The sequence below is a fragment of the Diabrotica virgifera genome, chromosome 10 (genome assembly GCF_917563875.1).
Source record: "Diabrotica virgifera virgifera chromosome 10, PGI_DIABVI_V3a".
Lineage (NCBI taxonomy): Eukaryota > Metazoa > Arthropoda > Insecta > Coleoptera > Chrysomelidae > Diabrotica > Diabrotica virgifera.
The window spans coordinates 60,707,771-60,728,975 of NC_065452.1; the positions used below are offsets into that span (position 1 = coordinate 60,707,771).

Below are 21,205 nucleotides of genomic sequence, written 5' to 3' on the forward strand. Positions count from 1 at the left end.
ATCACTTCAGGATGTACCTTGTATTTATCAATAATCTGTAGTAGATAAATTTTGTAGTTTTATTTTATTAAAAAATTCCCATCAAAATCATTGAAGCATTCGAGATGTGATGCTACAGAAGAATGTCGAAAATACCATGGACAGAGAGAGTAACAAATCAAAATGTTTTGTTGAAGATGGGGAAGGAATGCGAAGTCATAAAAACCATACAAACGAGAAAACTGGAATATCTAGGCCACATAATGAGAGGAGAAAAGTACTCCCTGATAAGGCTCATAATCCAAGGAAAAATCTCGGGAAAGAGAAATGTGGGACGTAGGAGGATTTTCTGGTTGCGAAATTTAAGGGAGTGGTACGGGTGCAGTTCAATACAATTGTTTAGAGCTGCAGCCAAAAAAGTTAAGATTGCTGTGATGGTAGCCAACCTCCGATAGGAGACGGTATTGCAAGAAGAAGAAGAAGAAAAAATTCCCTAAGCACTTTTAGTTGACTCAAAATGACAGAATGATTAATAACATTAATTAACAAAAATAAAACAAAATAAAATACCGGGCGAACTAATTCCATCATTGAAAAAAGGAGATAAAAACAGCCAGAAAACTACAGAGGTATCAACTTGTTAAATACTACCTTAAAACTTACATATTTATATGGGAAATAAGCCACAATTAAATTGAACAAAATAATTTTGTTAACGTTTCGACGCCCAAATCGGGTGTCGTTGTCAAAATAGAAAATACTACTAGATTAAACAAAAATGTTGTTGCTTAGTAAAAAATTCTTCTAATAATTTATTTATTCTGACTCATTTATAATAGCAATTCAGACATATATTATACATTTTAAAGTAGAAAACTTTAAAACGATAGTGCCAATATTTATGAGTTACGTTCCCTATATTTCCCATATAAATAGTTAATCATAAAAAATGCCACAAGAAAATAGCTTCAGAACAACACTAAAACTTACAACTAAAATTTTAAAAGAACTATTGAATCAGAGGATAAGTTTAGCAGATGAACAACAGGGCTTTCGTACTGGAAGATCGTGTACAGATGCAATATTCATCATAAAGCAAATTACTGAGAAATCATTAGAGTATACTAGATAACAGCTTCTGTCTGATTGACCTGAAAAGGCATTTGGCAGAGTAAGACTCAAAGATTTATGTCCAATATCAAACATTCATTATTCATATCCGATATTGAACAGTATATTTTTATCACCCCGTATATCACATGAGCCAATTTGTTATGGTATAATACATGTACGGGTTTCTAATTTAGTTCACGAATTGTAAATTGTAAACAATAATTCGGGCAATTGCATTATTTAATTTGATGATCAAATATATTTCTTTGTTCTCAATATTTGTAAATATACTCAGCGCGTGGCTTGACACCAATACTAAGTGCCACCGCTGAGAAAGTATACTCATTTAGAATCATTCTCAAGAATCAACTCAAGCTGTCAAGATGTAACTTCACATAGAGTCTTCATCAGTCTTCAACTAAACGCGTACCAGTAACAAGTCAGTGTTCAAAAGTTCTCCCGGGGTAAAAATACCCTAGTGTCGGTTCTATAAATAAATTCCTTTATCGCTATTGGTGTTTCCATCTGAACAACGTTCTCCACTGATCCCCAGAGGGATTATACATTATACAATTTAATTCATCTACTGTATTATAGAAAAGTTCCCCTAGATGCTAGATATCATATAAACTATTGAAAACATCTACCCTAACAACAAAATGGAAGTCGGAAAAGTTAAACAACTTACAGAACCTATAGAAATAGGCATAAGGAATACATTGAGCCCTATTTTATTCAATTTAATCATGTATGAAATCATCAAAAGCGTCAACAAAGGAAGAGAATACAGAATGGGCAACAAAGAAGTAAAAATACACGTTACGCAGACGACGCAATACTAATAGTCCAAGATGAAGATAGTCTGCAAAGATTAAGTTACAGTTTTAACATAAGAGCAAAGAATTCAATATAACAATTTCATCTCATAAAACTAAAACAATAGTAATCAGTAAAGAACCAATCAGATGTAAAATAGAAATTGATGGCATCAGTCTTCAACAAGTAATGGAAATAAAATGCCTTGGAATTCTATTGTCCAGCTACACAGACCTGGACAAAGAAGTGATAAATCAAGTACAAAAAGCAAACAGACTGGCAGGATACCTTAATAACACTATATGGTGAAACCGACCTATTAACACTGAGATGAATTCAAGAAATTATAAAGCCAATGTAGGACCAATAATGACTGATGCATCAGAAACAAGATCCGGTACAACCACAATAGAGAAACAGCAGAAATAAGAGTCCGGAGAAGAATTACAGGAAATACACTGAGAGATCGGAAGAGGACTGAAGACATTAGAAGAAAATGTAACGTAAAATGTATAAACGAATAGACACTAAATAGAAAAAAAGAATGGAATCCATATAATCAGATTGTGGGAGACACGTGTGGTCAAAATAGCAGGAGAAAAATCACCAATCGGTAGACAACTTTCCATAGAGGTATCAATCCGCCAATGAACAAGCAGAATTACTTATAAAAAGGAAGAAGAAGAAGAACAGAGATTTAAATATTTTACATACGTCAAAAATATATTGTTTCTTTGTTTGTTGTTTAGTATATAGTGTATAAAATCAAATCTCAAGTAATTTTCAACCTTAATTTTATTTACGCAGTTCTCCATATTAATAATTTCAGACGGAACCCAGAGTTTACACAGTTATGGCGTTATTCCAGACGCCAGAAGTGCACTTTTTGATATTTGGCGCGATTATGACGATAGGAGAATTTCCGATGTAGCGTATTACCTACGTCTTAATCATTCCAGACTGATAACGTCGAGTTTGAAATGGAGACCAGAGCTAATCTCGGATGTGACGGTAAGTTTTGAAGTATGAGCAATATATTACAGTTGAATTTTTTAACTATTAAAACAAAAATTTAATAGTCGTAGTAATAATATAACTTTTAATCTATATAAAGAATTTTTTCCAAAAGGTTGTAACGATTTCGATAAATATTGTAATTTTCGATTTTTTATGATTTTAAATGAAAGCACAAAACTTCAAAAATACTCTAAAAATTTCAGATTGATCGGAGCAAAATTACCGGAAATGCAGCTTGTTGAATATCCCTACCTCTACCCGCCTTACAGCAGCTTCGCGCCAGCGCGCTTGAGCGTAGTGAGAAACGTTTAACAGCTGTTCTCCTTCCCTTTTGTAGATTACTCCGCGATTCATCAATATATTCCGGAGTGCATCACTTTACGATTTGACTGACAAAAACTCCACCGTTGGCTTATTTTGCAATATTTTGCCTTGAAACTTTTTTTGAATATACTTTGAATTGTACTAAATATGTTTATCGTCAACCGTCACTTAAGTCATTCATTATTGTACTCATTTGACGCCATTTGCGGCAGTAAAGTAACACTTTATTGTACTGAAAGAAGAATTTTACTTTACCTGCCGCGATTAATCAAAATAAACTGAGATTGAATGTAAGTGGTCGATGGCAGTAATCGATTATTTATTTGAGTGAACTTAAAATTTATTTACTTTAATTATTAAAAATGTTGTACAAAATTTACGTTATTATTAATTACATTTATGTCAAAAATTGAAATTTTGTAGTATTCTGCAATTATATTCATAAAATATAAATCAAAACTTTAGAGATTTAGTACTTATTCAATATTGATAACAACTATCGATTAAACATCGAAATCGGCCATCATGCAAAAGCTTTCTGTCATCGTCATTACTGTCACACGAAATGTTTATTTCGTCTAAAATTAATAAAATTCTTAAATATTTTAAGTTTTGTATTAATGCAAATACAAATTGTATAATGGTGTTTTTGTTAATTGGATTATATGTATACAGGATGGTGACAGATATTAATGATAATTCTTTAGCAAATATATTTATTTAGATTTTCTACTATTCATCAAGGGAAAAGCAACTGCGCTACGGTAGGCTACACTTCATAAACATAACGTAACTATTAACGGTATTTTTAATTTTTGGTATTTTATTTTAAGTGTTAAAATTGATTTAATATTTAAATAAAAATACGATTAAACTGTTTAAAATATATTTATTTCGTTGAAATCATAATAATAGAAGTATAACGTCTTACGTGCGTACCAAGTACACACACTCTTTTTTCATTAGGATGTAATTAAGTAAGTGTTAATGTTTTACCACGTCAGTAAAGACTCTTTATCGAACTCGTCTGTTATTCGCCTCGCTCGCTAGGCTCGCTCGGCTCATAATATCAGACTCGTTCGATAAAGAGTCACTTTACGGACTTGGTACATAAATAACTATTATTCAATGTAAAAATAAAATAATTCTCTCATAGTTTCAAATGAAATCCACAAAAATGTGCACCGTACCTCCCCTTCCTTAATGCAAATTCTTTTAAGCTTTCTTCATCTAGACACATAATTTTCGACCGTATTTTACGAAATTTTTCTGTTTCCTTGTAGTTTGGCCCTGTTCCTTCTTGCCAAAGCATTACTGCATTCTTCATCGAACCAGTCTTAATGTCTCTTTACTCTTTATATGCACTGTTCCTATACACTTCTCGGCTACTACTGAAATACACACAACCAAACTTATATGGAATCACCATGTATTTCAAAGCAATATTTATTTCTTTTGAAAAAACTTGTTATTGTTGCGAAGAATAAGGGTTTTTATTGAAAATAAACAAATCGATAAGACAATCAGATAGTACAGCTGGGTACGGTATAGGTTATTTGTTTGAGTTGCAAATTGAACGAAAATAAATAAACTAACTTTTGCGTCCAAAAACGAAAATATGCCTCATGTGGGGTTATAGAACTTACAACGGGGAAAAATATTGGTATTTGTGGAGAAAGTAATGTTCTCAGAGGGACATAGCTGTAGAGCTAGGCGTAACACAGGGCGTTCTGTCCAAAACCTATGCTAGGTAACAGGAACTAGGAAAGTTTTAAAATAAAGCAAGGGAAAGTAGCCAAAAAGTAATAACGGCTCGCCGCGACCGTTTAATTGTCCAATCAGCTGGTAGACGTCAAACCATTTCTCACCTGCAGCTCCAATGGCAGCTTTTGGAAGCTACAGGTGTAACTGTTTCAGTTGAAACGATAAGAAGAAGAGTTCGCGCCAAGAAGTATACAGCAGGAGACAATTATGAGTTCCAGAGTTATTCAGACAGCACAAGATTGATCGCCTAAATTGGTGTCTTCACCACCAAAACTGGAACATTGAGAATTGACAAAATGTGCTGTTTTCAGGAAAGTCAGGATTGGTGTAAAATCAGATGACCCACGAAATCGTGTACTTGAGGTCGAAGAATACAAGCAAGAACGAAAACTGTCAGATCTGTTCACAAATATACAACAAGGGAGAGAATATAATGTTCTGGAGAGAAATTGTGATCCGTAAAAAAACTCCTTTAATTTTAAATCAATTAACTTTAACTGCTCACAGGTATGTTGATAATTTGATAACCTGCAGTTAGGCTCTGGAGAGATGTAACAGGAGAAAATTTAATTTTAATGCATGTTAATGGACCTCCACATACTATTAGAGTGACTAGAGACATCATTGAAGCAGAAGGTATCCCTTGTTTGGAGTGGACTGCTTGCTCACCCGAGCAGAGAGAATAGAGTATATGTGCGATAGGCTTAATATAAAAATTAGAGCTCGCTGGGATAAATCACAAAACACCGCACGTCTAGTATAAGCTGCTCTTGAAGGATGGAGCAACCTACCACAATAAAATGTTGATAATTTGATTAGGAGAGTGCCCACGCAAACTGAAGCTTGCATAGGACTAGAGGTGATAACACTGGCTACAAAAAAATTAGAGAATTAAAAAAAATCAATTTAAACATTATTAGTTTTACATTGAAATTTTTTATTCTATTGACTTTAAAACAACTAGTTCCAATTTGTTTGTTAAATACTTTCTTGTTTTATTTAATTGTTACGTATTTGTTATTAAATTGCTTTAAAATAAGTTATGTTTGACTTCGTGTGTTCGTTTTTTTAAATTCGCACGAAATAATAAGAAATATCAGATGATTCCATATAAGTTTGGTAGTGTGTAGCAGCCTGTACGGTATGCCTTGACTGGATTCTCTAGCCTTTCATTTATTTCTTCCTCTAGTCTGTTTATACATTACATGTTTTTCTTTACGGCGCTCTAATTGATAATTTAATCTATCTCTAACAAGTTTTCGATATGTTGGTTATTATTTTTTTTAATTTTGCTATTATTACTATTCGGTCACTCTCGATAGTCGTCACTGTACTCCTGTATTCGACTATTGTCTTATCATGTTTACTTTATTATGATATTATCTATCTGATTTTTACTCTTCCATTACGAACGTATATTATAAGTTTGATAATAATATCCTGACTCTTCTATACACGTATTTATATATTTTTTAATTTCAGAGTGGAATAAGGGGAAGTCTCAGACGATTCTACCAGGATACACTAGAATCAATAAATAATACCAAACAGTACATCAAAGCTGAAACTATCGATGCTCTTATTGGTATCTGGACCGACTCTAAACCATTCCTGCAAGATTTTCATAGAGATCTCCACAACTTGACTATCATAGAAGACGATATTGAAGAACTGAAAGCTTTCCTAAATAATTCATACTATGCTAACGACTTTTATGTCAAAGACCTTATCGGTGTTGTCATCACAGTTTTTGACGACTTAGCTATTAAATCCAAATTGCAGTCGTTACCAAAAATTGTTCAAGAAATTTGGACGGTAATGGGGGACTCTGGACATAAAATTAAAAAGAGCGTTATTTGGGTCTATGAGAAAGTAAGTATGAAGATACACTTTGCAAATATTGTCAATCTTGGAACCTTCTTCTTCTTCTTTAGGTGCCGTGTCTGTATTCAGACGTTGGCCGTCAGCATGTTTACAATTTCCTGAAATCTCTCTCTATCGGCTGCTACGCGAAATAATTCTTCTACTGTGCAGCCATTGTCAACCATTGTCTAATATTACGCAGCCATGAAAGTTTCTTTCGACCAATCCATCTCTTTCCCTCCACTTTTCCTTGTATTATAAGGCGAAGCAAATGGTATTTAGGCCCTCTAATTATATGGCCGAAGTATTCTGTTTTTCTCCTCTCTATGATGCTTATGAGCAGACGTTCTGAATTCAGCATTTGAAGAACATCTTCATTGGAAGTGTGCGAAACCCACGATATTGTTAAGATTCGTCGATAGCACCACAATTGGAATACTTCTATTTTGTTTAGCATTGTGGTTTTTAACGTCCATGTCTCACAACCATACAATAGGATAGACCACACATAACATTTCAGCACCTTCTTTCGAATATTCATCGACAGGTTTATGGTACATAAAACTGGTTTCCAGGTCATAAAAGCCTTCCGTGATATTTCGATCCTAGTTATTATCTCTTCATCAGAGTCACAATTTACATTTAACCAGCTGTCAAGGTAATTGAAATGATTTACCCGTTCTAACTCCTCTCCATCAAGAGGAAGCTGACCTTGATCTAAATTAATATTTCCAACTTGGACTTGGAATTTTCTATATTAATCTTGGACCACATTTCATGAAAGATTCCGTGAAAACTACCTTCAAGGAAGAAAACAATAATATTATTAAAAAAAAGTCATTTATCAAGGGATACTTGGCAAAAATCCAATCAAAATCTTCGAAGAAAATTCAAACAGACATAATTTTGAAAATCTTAGTCTAATTTGAAAAAAATATGAGTAGTAATAATGGGTGTTGCCTCTCTGGCCCTTAGCACTTCTTGGAGCTGGTTAGGTAATCAATTCATGACATCCTGGATATCCGATTGGGGTATTTTTTGCGATTCCACTACCGCAGCCGTTTTGAGCTCTCCACAGAGGTAGGAGCTGGTACTCTTGCTCTTAACCGGTTTTTGAGGTTGTCCCAAATGTATTAAATTGGGTTAAGATCGGGACTGCGTGCCGCCCATGGTAAAACCTGAATCCCGAACTCATTAAGGTACCCACGGGTGAATGTGGCGGTTTGACAACGTGCATTGTCATGCATTAATCTAAAGTTTTCACCAATGAACAGCGCGAAAGGCATGCCATGGTATTGGACAACTTCTACGTATTTTTGAACATTCACACAGCCCCTATCGAACACAAGTTAAGTACGAGCTTCGTAAGAGATACCTCCCCAAATCATTATTGATCCTCCTCGGTAAGCCACTGTTATGGTTATAGTGCATGGAGCACACCGTTCATTTTGACGTCTGTAGACACACTGACATCCGCCTAGACGTCTTAAGGCTATTCTGCTCTCTACTAAGAACAGTATGTTCTTCTATTCCGCCACATTGCAGTCAGCATATTTTCGTACAAAACCAAGCCTAGCTCTACGGTGTTGTGGGAACAGCTGTAGGGCACAAGCTGGATGGAATGCCCTCAAATTTCTTTCTGCCAGTCTTCTTCTCATGGTACGTTAACCCACACCACAATAGAAGCACTCTCCGAAAAATTGGAAGTAAAATCTTTAGTCGCGCACGGCGACCGCGCAATGTTCTCAGTCGCTTTTGCCTCACTCTCGCATTGCTAGTCGCATAGAAACGTACGGGTTTTAAAAGGGAAAACCCGCATCCACCACTGGTGAATTACCAATTGCGTACTGCCGGTATTACTTCTTGAGATCAAAGTGCCGACATGGAAGAGGTTTTACTGTCCCTCTTTATACTGTGCCCACACTAACATTTCTTACCTCAAAAAGACACGTGCGAGCTTCAGGAGCGGTGCAAAAGCGATTTCTCCACACGTTGCTAACAATGAAGCGGCTATCTCGAATTGGAATACATCGATGTCGGCCTTGATCAGACCTGACCTACGGGTATATGAACCTGTCTCCCGATATCGTTTGATAGCATCTGGTACCGTAGTTCAGCCCCTACATCCTTCGGGGAGCAAAAGATGGCTGCGGTAGAGGATTGACAATATATGCTCCAATCGTATACCCAGGATATCATGAATGTATTGCTGAACTGGCTCCAAGACTAAGAGATAGAGGCTGCAACACCTATTATTAATACTCATATTTTTTAATTAGACTATAATTTTCAAAATTGTTTGAATTTTCTTCGAAGATTTTTAAACATATATTTTTCCTAACCATCCCTTAATAAACTACTTTTTTATTGTTTTCTTTTCCTCAAAGATAGTTTTCACCATATCTTTCATAAAATGTGGTCCAAGATTGACAGTTTCTGCAAATTGAAAGAAATACAAGATGGGTGGTTAATTGTGCATGCGAGTGTAGGTCATTAGTTTTATTGATACCAATTAGCAAAGCAAATCGAATACTAACACACAACAATACGGCGTATCTTAAAGCTAATAGGAAAGTAATATTAAATTCAATACAGCAGGTCGCTCATTATTGCAGAACGGGATAGAATGGAGGGGATCGGTAATTTAAAAACATATTAGCTAATTAGAGTGCACAGCATACTATTGAGTATCGGAACACCGCAGAATAGATCGAAATACACCGAAATCACTTGTATTGCTAGCTAAACGGGTTTTTGCGTGGTTTAGCAGGCTCTTTTATTATTCAGTCGATTGTTTATATTATATATTATATCCTATACGAAATACAATCAAAAAGTGAGCAATGTTGGATTATCGGCATTACGAAGCAATAGGCAATAATTTCACGATTACGTACTTTTGTGTTTATTGCTTATCGGTTATAGTTCAGTCCAGATTTGATCTCTAAAAACGAGACAAACATTCTGAATTTTGCTGAGAATGACTATTTTTGGACCCCAAAAAAGATACAAAAAGTTTGCCACGCCTACCCCGGGCTTCCCCTAAAACCCTAAAAACATGTATGAAATGTTTCAAACAAGAAATGTAGCTGAGATAATTTTGAACAAAAATATTTGTTAGTACTATTCGTGTAGAATGAACCGGCGACTTTGAATTTCAGTGACGCGCGCGAAATCAATTATCTGTTTGACTTACCATTCAAATTTTGGCTATATGTAGTTGGTTGTTGGCTACCCGCCTTTGTTAAGCTGGAAGCACCTACATTTGTCGCATCCAGAAACTTTAACACAGGTCTGTACCACCTTTTTGGTTAGGCTCAGCCATTTTCTACCATTAGTCGTTGTGTTTGCGAGTCAACGAACCGTACCTGGTGTCGACGCTTCAAGTCGAACATCCAGTTTACCCTTGTGTTGCAAGACTGCAACGAATTAGTCTTTTTTGTATCGTTCCAATTTTCTTGCATAGTTTATATTCCGATTTAAAACCATGGTTTACACCAAGTTAAAATCGTGGGGAGGCTGTGTAACGATCCACAGGACTTTTCAGTTTTGTTTTAACTCCCTATTTTATTTAGAAAACACTTTTGTCACATCCAGTGTGCATAAAACTTCCTTAACTCATGAAAGATATGACCAAAGCTGTTCTGTTTTTCATCATTTTAGAAGTAAATTTCGATAATACATGCATTTAATATTGTTTCAGATTAAAACCTATTTTAAAAACGCAACAGACTTTATTCATGGACTACTTAATGGAGATCCCGTTGAAAGCCTTACCATAGGTCTAGATAAAATAGTTGAGAAATACGATGCTTTTATTAAGAGTCTTCATGTTACTATAATACAATATATGGAAAACTTGTGGTCTCAAATGTATACTCTGGTTGTGGAATATTGGCATAAAACATTGGCAAGTATAGAACCAGCGTTCTTGAAATTCATCCATTATCTAGAATCTATCGCTTGGAGTACAGGAAGTGAATTTTTAGGTAAGCTATTAAAGTTAGAGCTTTTAAAAAATAAATAAAGCTTTCTTTTTAGTTTTGCATATAGCCATAAAGACAAAAAATATAAAGACTTAAAGTACCTTATTACTTTTCAAAATGTGTCCCACCAAGATCGATACACTTTTGCGTACCTTCAAACCAATTGGTAAAACAGTTATTCCGGACTCAGTGGACACCTGCAAAATTGCTGTTTTAACATCGATGGCTCCTGGCGACTGAAATCGCTGCTGACGCGACGCACTAAATTCCTGATGTTTGGGAATGTGAAGAAGTCGTTGAGACTTAGGTCGGGGCTATACCGTGGATGGTTTAACAATTCGACATTTTGAAGCTCCACAATCTCTATTATTCTTTGGCAGTGTGAGCACTTGTATTGTTTTGATGTAAGATGATTCGCCGTTTTGTGTTTGCTTTGCCAGAGTTTCGCGATAAGTTCTGGTAAACAAACGGTTATATAGCAAATTGGAAGTGACCGTTGTTCGATCTTCTAAACCAATTGTTGCCACATGACCAGATTTTGACACAAAAGTTGCGACCATTTTCTTTGACACACTTCGAGAACGGATCACTTTTGTTGGTTTTTCCTCATCTTGAAACACGTACACAGCGGATTGGTGTTTATGTTATGGACAAAGTGATTATGTTAGCCATTATGTATAATGCCCGGTCATTATTAATAATGACTAACTTCAGCGGGCAATTTGATAACTTTTTACAATTTATCATATTGTCTGGTCATTATGAAAAATGCTATACTATGGCCGGGCAATGTGATAAATCGGCGTTCTTAGTAAATCATGCGATCTTCAGCAGCGAATCAACGCGCTGTATCCAAGGTTACAGTCACCGAAGCACGTCGGCCATTATTTATAAATCATATTGCAGTTGAATGTTAGTAATGGTATATACGACAAGTGGTTTGTTTGTGACATTTCTTTGTTAATTCTTTGTTTATAAAGTATTGCATAGTGAACTATGGAAAAAGAAGAACCATTAAGTGATATGAAAAATCGATTTAACAATCGGTTAACTGAATTAGTTTCAGTAAAAAGTCAAAATTCACAAATTTTCACAAAAACAGCCTACATGGAAATGATACAGAAGGTAAAAAACTCTAAAAGTAAACAGACAAATAAAACGCCGAGTGATTATCAGCGCTTACGAAGATTCGACGTTATGACGATTAGAGAAGTAGAAAAATTGATTGTTCCTGTTAAATAAGATAACGTAATTAAATACTACGTCCATACAGAAGAAATATTTGATACATTGCGCGATCTTCATATTACTATCGGGCATGGTGGTAGAAACCGAATGGAGAAGGAAGTACATTCTAAATTTAAAAATATTACAAGGGAGATGATTGTTATCTATTTAAATTTATGCATGACCTGTCAGAAAAAACATAATGTTCCAAAGAAAGGCTTGGTGGTGAAACCAATATTGAGCAAGGAAATGAATTCAAGATGCCAAGTCGATTTAATCGATATGCAGTCACAAGCCGATGGCTGTTATAAATTTGTGCTTGTTTATCAAGACCATCTTACCAAATTTGTCCAACTTCGACCTCTTACAAGTAAAAGAGCAGAAGAAGTATCGCATGTACTTTTGGATATTTTCACAATATTTGGGGCGCCGAGTGTGCTTCATAGTGATAATGGCAGAGAATTCTCTAACCATCTTATCAAAGAGCTGTGTAGCATGTGTCCCGAGTTAAAAATGGTACATGGCAAACCCAGGCATTCTCAGAGTCAAGGATCTATAGAAAGGGCCAATCAAGACGTAGAGAATATGCTTAGTTCGTGGTTAGAAGACAACAATACAAACAAATGGTCTGAAGGCTTACGTTTTGTTCAACTAATGAAAAATAGAGCTCATCACACTGGTATAGGTTGTAGTCCATATGAAGCCATGTTCGGCACAAAGTTGACAGTTGGTTTAAAAAGCTCTCCACCCCAAGAAGTTCTGACTGATGTTAATTCGGAGGAAGACTTAGAGGTCCTGTTCAAAAATCAAGAGGCTGGGCTATCTACAGAACCGGATATAATACAAAATAATAATATAAATGTGGACTCTTCAATAATGTTGCCCGAATCAAGTTCATCTCATGTTCAAAATTCATCTCGTGAATCTAGTCAAGTTCCAGAATTTTTAACAAATGCGGTAGAAACGGCTATTGTAGTTAATTTAGAAAATAATGAAAATCTGGATTCCAATATAGATATTAGAATAAACGATGTAAGGAAGAAAAGAAAATTGGCTTTGACGAATCTAGAAAAACAAGCAGAGAAGATGTTAAAATTTTCCAATTCCAAATATCCATCGGCTAAACTAGGTAACACAGTTAGGATACGAGTGCCAGATGTGGACCGAGCTCGTAGTGATCAAAGAAATCTACTAGCTATCGTGACAGAGATAACTGAAAAAAAGCTTTACAAACTAGGCACAAAATATGGCATACTAAATCAGTTATATTCAAGAAACCAGTTTACCGTTTGTAAAGAAAAGTTTATCTCCATAGAAGAGATTCCAGACACTGAGATATCTCTTAGAGAATGCGCAAGAAAATCTTCTAACTGTGGGGGACAAGGATACAGTAGGTGCGGTTGTAAAGGTGGGTGTAAATCTGATAAGTGTAAGTGTCGTAAAGAAAAAAAAATATGTAACTCCAAGTGTCACCATAGTGGAACATGTTTCAACAAATAGTTATGTATTGTAAGTCATTCATACAAAATAAATTTCGATGATGTAGCACGCAAAGGTGGTAAGTGTATTTTTATTTAAAATTGAGTTTGATTTAGAAGAAAAACGATTTAATTTCTCACTGGCCGCTTTGTGTGTTACCATCGATTTCGGTCATTAGAAAAAAATGCAAATAAAAACACAGAATTCTTTTTTTGGTTTCCTCAATTACCGTTAATACGTATTATATTTTTTATGTATACTTATTCATTAAATGTACTCATGTGCCATTTCACAGAAGACTGCAAGACTGTTTTCATTAGTATATAAGAAATATTTTAGTTTTTACTACATACTTGATTGTATCAAAATAAATATATTTCATATTTAATAAAAATAAAAGTAGTTTTAATCATCCTGTCTAGTAGATGCCAAGCATTATACATAATGCCCGGGCAATGTGATGAATTTAATAGTATTTATTATATTGACCGACAGTATTGGGCATTTTTTATATAGCCCGGGCATTATGAAAAATGACCAATTAATCATATGGTCCATAACATTTATATTATAAACTATATTTTCGGCATCAATTGACGCGAACCGCTTTTTGCTCTTCTGTGAGGGATCCAACGGTAAACCAACTTCGTAACAACCAGTTCTTCATGTAGAATCTTTTGGATCGAGGTTTTTGAATACCCAAAGATACCTCTATCTCCCGGTATGTTACACGGCGGTCATCTTTAAATAGCCGACGAACCGCATCAATGTTCTTCTGTGTGACTGCTGTTTTGGGTGGACCTGGCCTGGATTCGTCCGTGAGACTGGAGAGACCACGTTGAAATTTGCAATAGCAGCGGTAAATAGTTGACTAGTGTGATGTTTTATTCCCAAACACAGAAAGCATTTCAGCGAGATAATGCTGTTGGCACAATCCTCTCCGAAAAGAGTAAAAAAATATTGCTCGAAAATGTTCTCCAAGATCTATTTTTCGATCGACTTGCTAATTTAAAAAATTCACTGTACTTATCTACACGATTTGTTTTATCGCAATGAAACTCTGGATTTACGTCAACAAAAGATTGAGGTTATATTGGTGTCAGTAAGGTTTTATTGGTGGCGCCCTCTAAGTGGCTTTATGCAAAACTAAAAAATCACACTTCGTAAAATACATAATTTTAATCTTATATTTTTATTACAGATTTCCTATATATGAGAAAAAATGAGATCATAGAATCTCCGTATTTCCTACGATTCACCAAATTCTCTCAAGACATCGATAAGTTCTATAAAGATATAACTGGTCCCAACACGTTTGCCAGTATATACAAATATGCCCAAGTAGGTTGGAACTTCTTAAAGGAGAAATACTTAACAGTAATTCCATTTGGAAAGGAGACGATGGATGTTATAAATGAAATCTTGGAAGAGTTACAACAAATAGCTGAAATACCGTCTGTTAAATTCCTTATTGCGAAAGGTTGGGAAGCCTACGATTATTTTAAATATTATTACGAATATTTTGATATGGAGACGAAACTGCATGGTCTTATTCGTACTGTTTATTTCAAGATTTCCGATTTATCCACAACAGCTTTGGAAATGGAAAATAGGTAAGATTGTTAGATGTGTATTTTTGATTACAGAAAGGACCCCGCAACACTTCTTATGGAAAAGCGGCTCCGGTCAAATTAAACGAAATTTCGGTCAATGATAGTTCTCAGTGCCTAGATTAAACAAGTCCATGGGACCTAGGTCTCAAAAACTATTATTCTGAAGATATTGGATTCAGGTGCTCGGTTCACGTTAAGCGCACTAATTCACGGTCAAGTGAACGAAAATAATTATTATGGAAAGAAGAGAGACTCATTTTCTTCATGCATATTTGCGTGTTGTATATGAATTCCTGGTCAAAAATAGATACATCGTATTTTAGTTTTCAGAAAACCCCAGAAAAGTCCTCATAAAACTGAAGAAGTGCGATAGAAAATGTGCTTCTAGAGCGACATAAGAATTATCAAGTTTTCATGAATGATTCACACATATCCAAGGCCAGCATGACAGCAGTTCCGCCTAATCTTTAGCAAACTACTGAACAGTGGCGGATTTACGGGGGGAATAGGGAAAACTCATCAAATACAAGCAACTATCGCACGACAAGATTTGAACCAATGTTTTACAAAATTAACCGCATTTGAATGAGAGATGTTCTAACACGATCTACTATTGTACTAACAAATTGTTGCTATCACTGACTACCATCTACTTTGTTTTTTTTTTCGTATTGAGATTAAGTCCATGTTTTCTACTTTTATCTGATATGCGGGACATTATTCCTTTCAAACCTTCTAAGGTATTTGCAAAAACTACTGCTTCGTCGACTTATTTAATGTTTTTTAGACGCACTCTATTCTGCATGCGTGAAAACAAGAGATGTCTTGTGCCGCTCTTGCAGCACTTGTTGTGGTTTTTCCTTTGGAAAGGGAAAATTAAAACATCAAAATAAACAAATCACATCAAGATGATTTTGTGGGCATATAAAAAGTATTTACAAGAATATATACGAACAGAATATTCATGTCGTCCAATTTGCCATCTACTTGTACGTATGTCGCGCTTCATCAGCGAGAACTTCCAAAGAAGACGAAATGAGAAAAATCTCAGTTCATGTATCGGGATACAGATAAAAACCTTCCCGATAGTTCGAAGACGGCGCATTATGAATACACACAATAGGACCACTATTTCCTCTAATACTTATTTTCCTGTCAATATCGATATTAAATTCTATTTAATGTCATACTTACTTGTTATAAATTAGGCTGACAACTGAATATAAAAAAGGACAACTGAATATCTCAAAAATATTGACATGTAACATTTGTGTAATTTTAATTTTTTTTATTTTTTTATAAATTTAATTCTCTACTCTGGGAAGGAGGGAATCACTGTTCAGTTTACTAGTCTGGCTCAAAATGCTACTACCAACATAAACATATATTTTTATGCTTCATATACTTCGAAAAAGCATTTGATAGAGTTAGACACGATCTACTATTAGAAGAATTACAAGAAGTCGGTTTAGATTCGAAAGACATCAAACTACTAAAATTCTCTTACTGGAACCAAAACGCCAGAAGTAGAAATTAGGAGGGGATTTAGACAAATATGTGTTTTGTCACCTCTGCTATTTAATCTTTATTCCGAGCTTCTATTTAAGGATGAACTGGAGGATTCCAAGGATGGAGTCAAGGTGAATGGCGTAATCATTAACATCAGATACGCCGATGATGCTGTTGATTGCGAATTCCAACTTGGGTCTACGACGACTCTTTGACATGACCAACTCAATCTAAGAGCAGTTCGATATAAAAATAAACACTAAGAAAACTAAAATTGATGTCACTCCGAAAAAACTAGAATGTACCTCAATCTTGCACAATTAATGGGCACATTTTAGAAGAGGTCACTAAATGTAAGTACCTAGGATGTTATATCGATAGCAACCCAAATCCTGATCTAGAAATTAGATCTAGAATAGAACAGATCAGAACATAGTTTTAAAAAAATAAAAGGTCTGCTAAGTTATTCGCGAATAAAACTAGAAATTCGACTGCGTTTATCAAAATGCTACGTCTGGTTGACTTTTCTATATGCAGTGGAAACGTGGAACCTCAAAAAATCAACCAGAAATAAACTGGAGGCCTTTAAAATGTGGATCTACCGGAGAATACTCAAAATTTCATGGACATCGCATACCTCAAATGAAGAAGTGCTGCGGAGAATAGGCAAAGAACTAAAGCTTTTCAACGTAGTGAACAGAAAAACATCATAGCTAAGTAACATACTGATAAATAATAAGTACCAATATGCTCAACGAACAGTGAGAGGAAAGGTCGATGGAAAAAGAGGACTATCGTGATTAAGAAACATCCGACAATGGACAGGGCTAAATTTGGACTAGCTAAAGAAGAGACGAGTTTGCAATTGTAGTGCTTAAATAAAATATTTAAATTTTTCGCGAGTCTAACTATTGTATTTATTCTTTTTTTTTTGTAGACAACGAGTACCAAAGACTAAATTTATTTTCGAACCAAATGATGGAATTATGCTACTGCAACAGAAGTTACCGATGTCGTGGCACTCATTTAATGAAACACCCAAATTCAAGGTAAAGTTTTAGCAATAAACATATAAGAAATATCCTAATCTTTTTTATTCTTAATTATGCTTTAAACTCTTTAAACTAGTCGAGCGCGTCAGAAACATGGACGACAACAAAAAGTGATGAAGAACGGTTAGGCTATTTTTAACGTAAAACCCTCAGATATATTTACAAAGGCTTGCAGGAAAACGGATTATGGCGTAGGCCATCAAAATAAACAGGCTACGGTAGCTAGGCCACTTAGAGGACCATGAATGAGATGGATAGATAGATAGGCAATATATATTACGTGTATATGTAAAGGACTTCATTTGAGAGGAATACATTGTTTGGTCCCTGTTTAGGATTGTGGTCCTCTTCAGAGTATGTGTTGAATGTACGTGTAGGCAGTAAAAGCAAACAGTCCGAAGAAACGCTGGGGCAAGGTGTCTGGGTGACTTGCAGGATGCTAGACTAACGGTGTTTTTCAGCTGACTGTTGGAAACCAGATGAGATGGAGCCGTCCAAATACATTTATAACCAAAGACCGGATGGAGTGGGAGAACACGATTTAAGGACCAGATGAAAAAGGACTTACGAGTATTAAGAGTACGAAATTCGAAAAATAAGGCAAAGGATAAGAAGGAATGGAAGTTAATTCTAGAACAGGCCAAGACCCACCATGGGTTGTAGAACCAGTGATGATGATGATGCTTTAAATTCAAGAAATTATTTGACTTGACTGAACTATTATACATACATAATTTTAAGTTTATACATTAATACAAAAACACTATTTTATAGGAATTATTCTTGGTTTAACTGTAATGAATATTTTTAGGAAATTCCAGAAATAAAAAGGTTTTTCGATCTTCAGAGCTACTTAGAAGAAACTGAACTTTCATTTTGGAGTTTGTACTACGATTATAAACCATACATTGACCCTAACGATTGGCTGCCACCATTTAAGGGTGAGTTAGTTGGTTTGCTCGTGGTAAAATTGTCATTTATTAATGAAATCACTCAAATAATAAAACAACTGCCAACCGTCTTTACCCATCTTCTTTTTGACTGGCTTTACGACTCGGGGTAAGGCTTCACCCCATCCACTATAGCTTCACATCTTCTACAATCTTGAGATTCCATTTCCCATTGTTGTATCCCAATCCTAGATAAATCCTTCCATCTTTTACTGATCTTGTACCATCTGGTCTCTCAAAAAATATTATCTTTAACTCTCTGTCTTCCTCTGATCTTACGACATGACCTGTTGATCTTATTATAGCACCAATTTAGCATTCTCCACCCTCCTGTCAATACATATCTTTCTTCTTATTCTTCTTCTTCCTCTTTATAAGCAATTCTGCTTGTTCATTGGAGAACTGGTACCTCTATGGAAGGTTGTCACTCCATCTTATGCGCGGTCGGCCGATACTTCTTCTACCGATTGGTGATTTATCTCGTGCTATTTTGACCACAAGTGTCTCCCCCATTCTGGTTATGTGGTTGTTCCATTCTTTTTTTCTATTTAATGTCCATTTGTTTATACACTGTACGTTACTTTGTCTTTTAATATCTTCGCTCCTCTTTCTATCTCTCAGTGCATTTCCTGTAATTTTTCTCAGTACTCTCATCTCTGCCGTTTCCAGTAGTCTTTGTGTTGTGGCTGTATCGGCATATGTCATTATTGGTCTTACACTGGATTTATAAATTCTTGACTTCATCTCAGTGTTAATATGTCGATTTCGCCATATAGTGTTATTAAGGCATCCTGCCAATCTATTTGCTTTTTGTACTTGATTTCTCACTTCTTTGTCTAGGTCTCCGTAACTTGACAATGTAATTCCAAGATATTTTACTTCCATTACTTGTTCAATACTGAGACCATCAATAATTTCTATTTTGCACCTGATTGGTTCTTTACTGATTACTATTGTTTTGGTTTTCTGAGATGAAATTGTCATATTGAATTCTTTTGCTCTTATGTTAAATCTGTGGACTAATCTTCTTGGGCCATCAATATTGCGTCGTCTGCGTAGCAGAGTATTTTTTCTTCTTTGTTTTCCATTCTATATCCTCTTCCATTGTTGACGTTTTTGATTAAATTGAAAAGCATAGACTCAATGAGTCTTCCTGTCTTATGCCGCTACCTATATCTATAGGTTCTGTAAGTTGTCCGTCTATTCTGACTTCCATTTTGTTCTTTTGGTAGATGTTCTCAATAGTTTTTATGATATCTAGAGGGACTTCTCTATTATACAGAAGATGGATTACATCTTTGAGTCTTACTCTGTCAAATGCTTTCTTTGAGTTAATTAGACATAGAAATGCTGGTCTATTATACTCAAGTGATTTCTCAGTAATTTGCTTTATGACGAATATTGCATCTGTACACGATCTTCCAGTACAACAACCCTGTTGTTCATCTGCTAAACTTATCCTCTGATTCATTACACCTTGTAAGATTTTAGTTGTAAGTTTTAGGGTAGTATTTAACAAGTTGATACCTCTGTAGTTTTCTGGCTGCTGTTTATCTCCTTTTTTGAATAGTAGAGTTTGGTATTCCATCCTTACCTGCAGCTTTTCAGTTCTTCAGCTTTTCGAGTGTTTTTTGTACATCCTGTGCACTTATATTAACATCTTAATTTGTGGTAATTTCTGGTGTTTCCGGTTCTAGCATCATTTGTTCTTCCTCTGCATAGAGCTTTTTTAGATAGTCAATCCTTGTATCCTTTTCTATGTGTTTTGGTTGTATTAGTTCCTTTACCTCCGTTCTTTGACCTCTTATAAAGAGCCGTATTTCCTTTCGAGACCATAAAAATCATGTTCCATTACTTTCGAAAAACGTTCCCAGTGATCATTTTTTATTCTTCTTACTACTGAATGTGTTTCGTTTCTTATAGTCTTATAATTATCGTATGCGTCTTGTGTTTTAGTTGACATGTATTTTAGGTAAGCTTTTTTCTTCTCTTTACATTTTTCCTTCACTTCTGTACAAAACCATGGAGTTCTTCGTCTTGGAAGCGATTTATTTTTATTAATGTCTTTTTCACCAAGAACTTCCTTGGCTGAGGCTAAGATATTAGACTTAATTTTTGCCCAGCTTTCTTCGACTCCGTCACTTTCTGTGATATACATGTTGCTGCTTTTTTCCGTTGGTCTTTTTTGGAATAGGTATCTTGTGGAGTTGTCCTGTAAGCTTTCGACTTTAATCTTGGTGGTGTATTCTGCTGTTAATAAATCTCTTTAAGAGTCAAATATCATTCTGAGAACCTTCCTTTCAAATACCAGCAGCTTATTTATTTTCCGCTGATGTCCATGTTTTACTTCCAGTCTTAATTTAGATTTTTTAGCAGCTTAGATCTTATTATTGATGATATGTAGTATAATGCTCTGTTCCCCGCAGCTATCCTTGCCGAGATCTTTTTTTAATGTGGTTATCATCTGCGATTACCTCTTCCAGATATTTAAATTCTTTTACTACTTTGAAGTT

The 21,205-nt window shown here is 35.1% G+C and overlaps 1 protein-coding gene across 1 annotated transcript in view; it reads left to right on the forward strand.

Annotated features, from left to right (window-relative positions):
* Window positions 1-21,205, forward strand: part of LOC114337267 (uncharacterized) — a 721,645-nt gene that overhangs the window by 496,557 nt on the left and 203,883 nt on the right. The window contains exons 41-46 of the mRNA XM_050641250.1: window positions 2,738-2,919; window positions 6,496-6,885; window positions 10,580-10,865; window positions 14,770-15,181; window positions 17,628-17,739; window positions 18,554-18,683. Coding sequence (XP_050497207.1) covers window positions 2,738-2,919; window positions 6,496-6,885; window positions 10,580-10,865; window positions 14,770-15,181; window positions 17,628-17,739; window positions 18,554-18,683 — 1,512 coding nt within the window. The remainder of the gene's footprint in view (window positions 1-2,737; window positions 2,920-6,495; window positions 6,886-10,579; window positions 10,866-14,769; window positions 15,182-17,627; window positions 17,740-18,553; window positions 18,684-21,205) is intronic.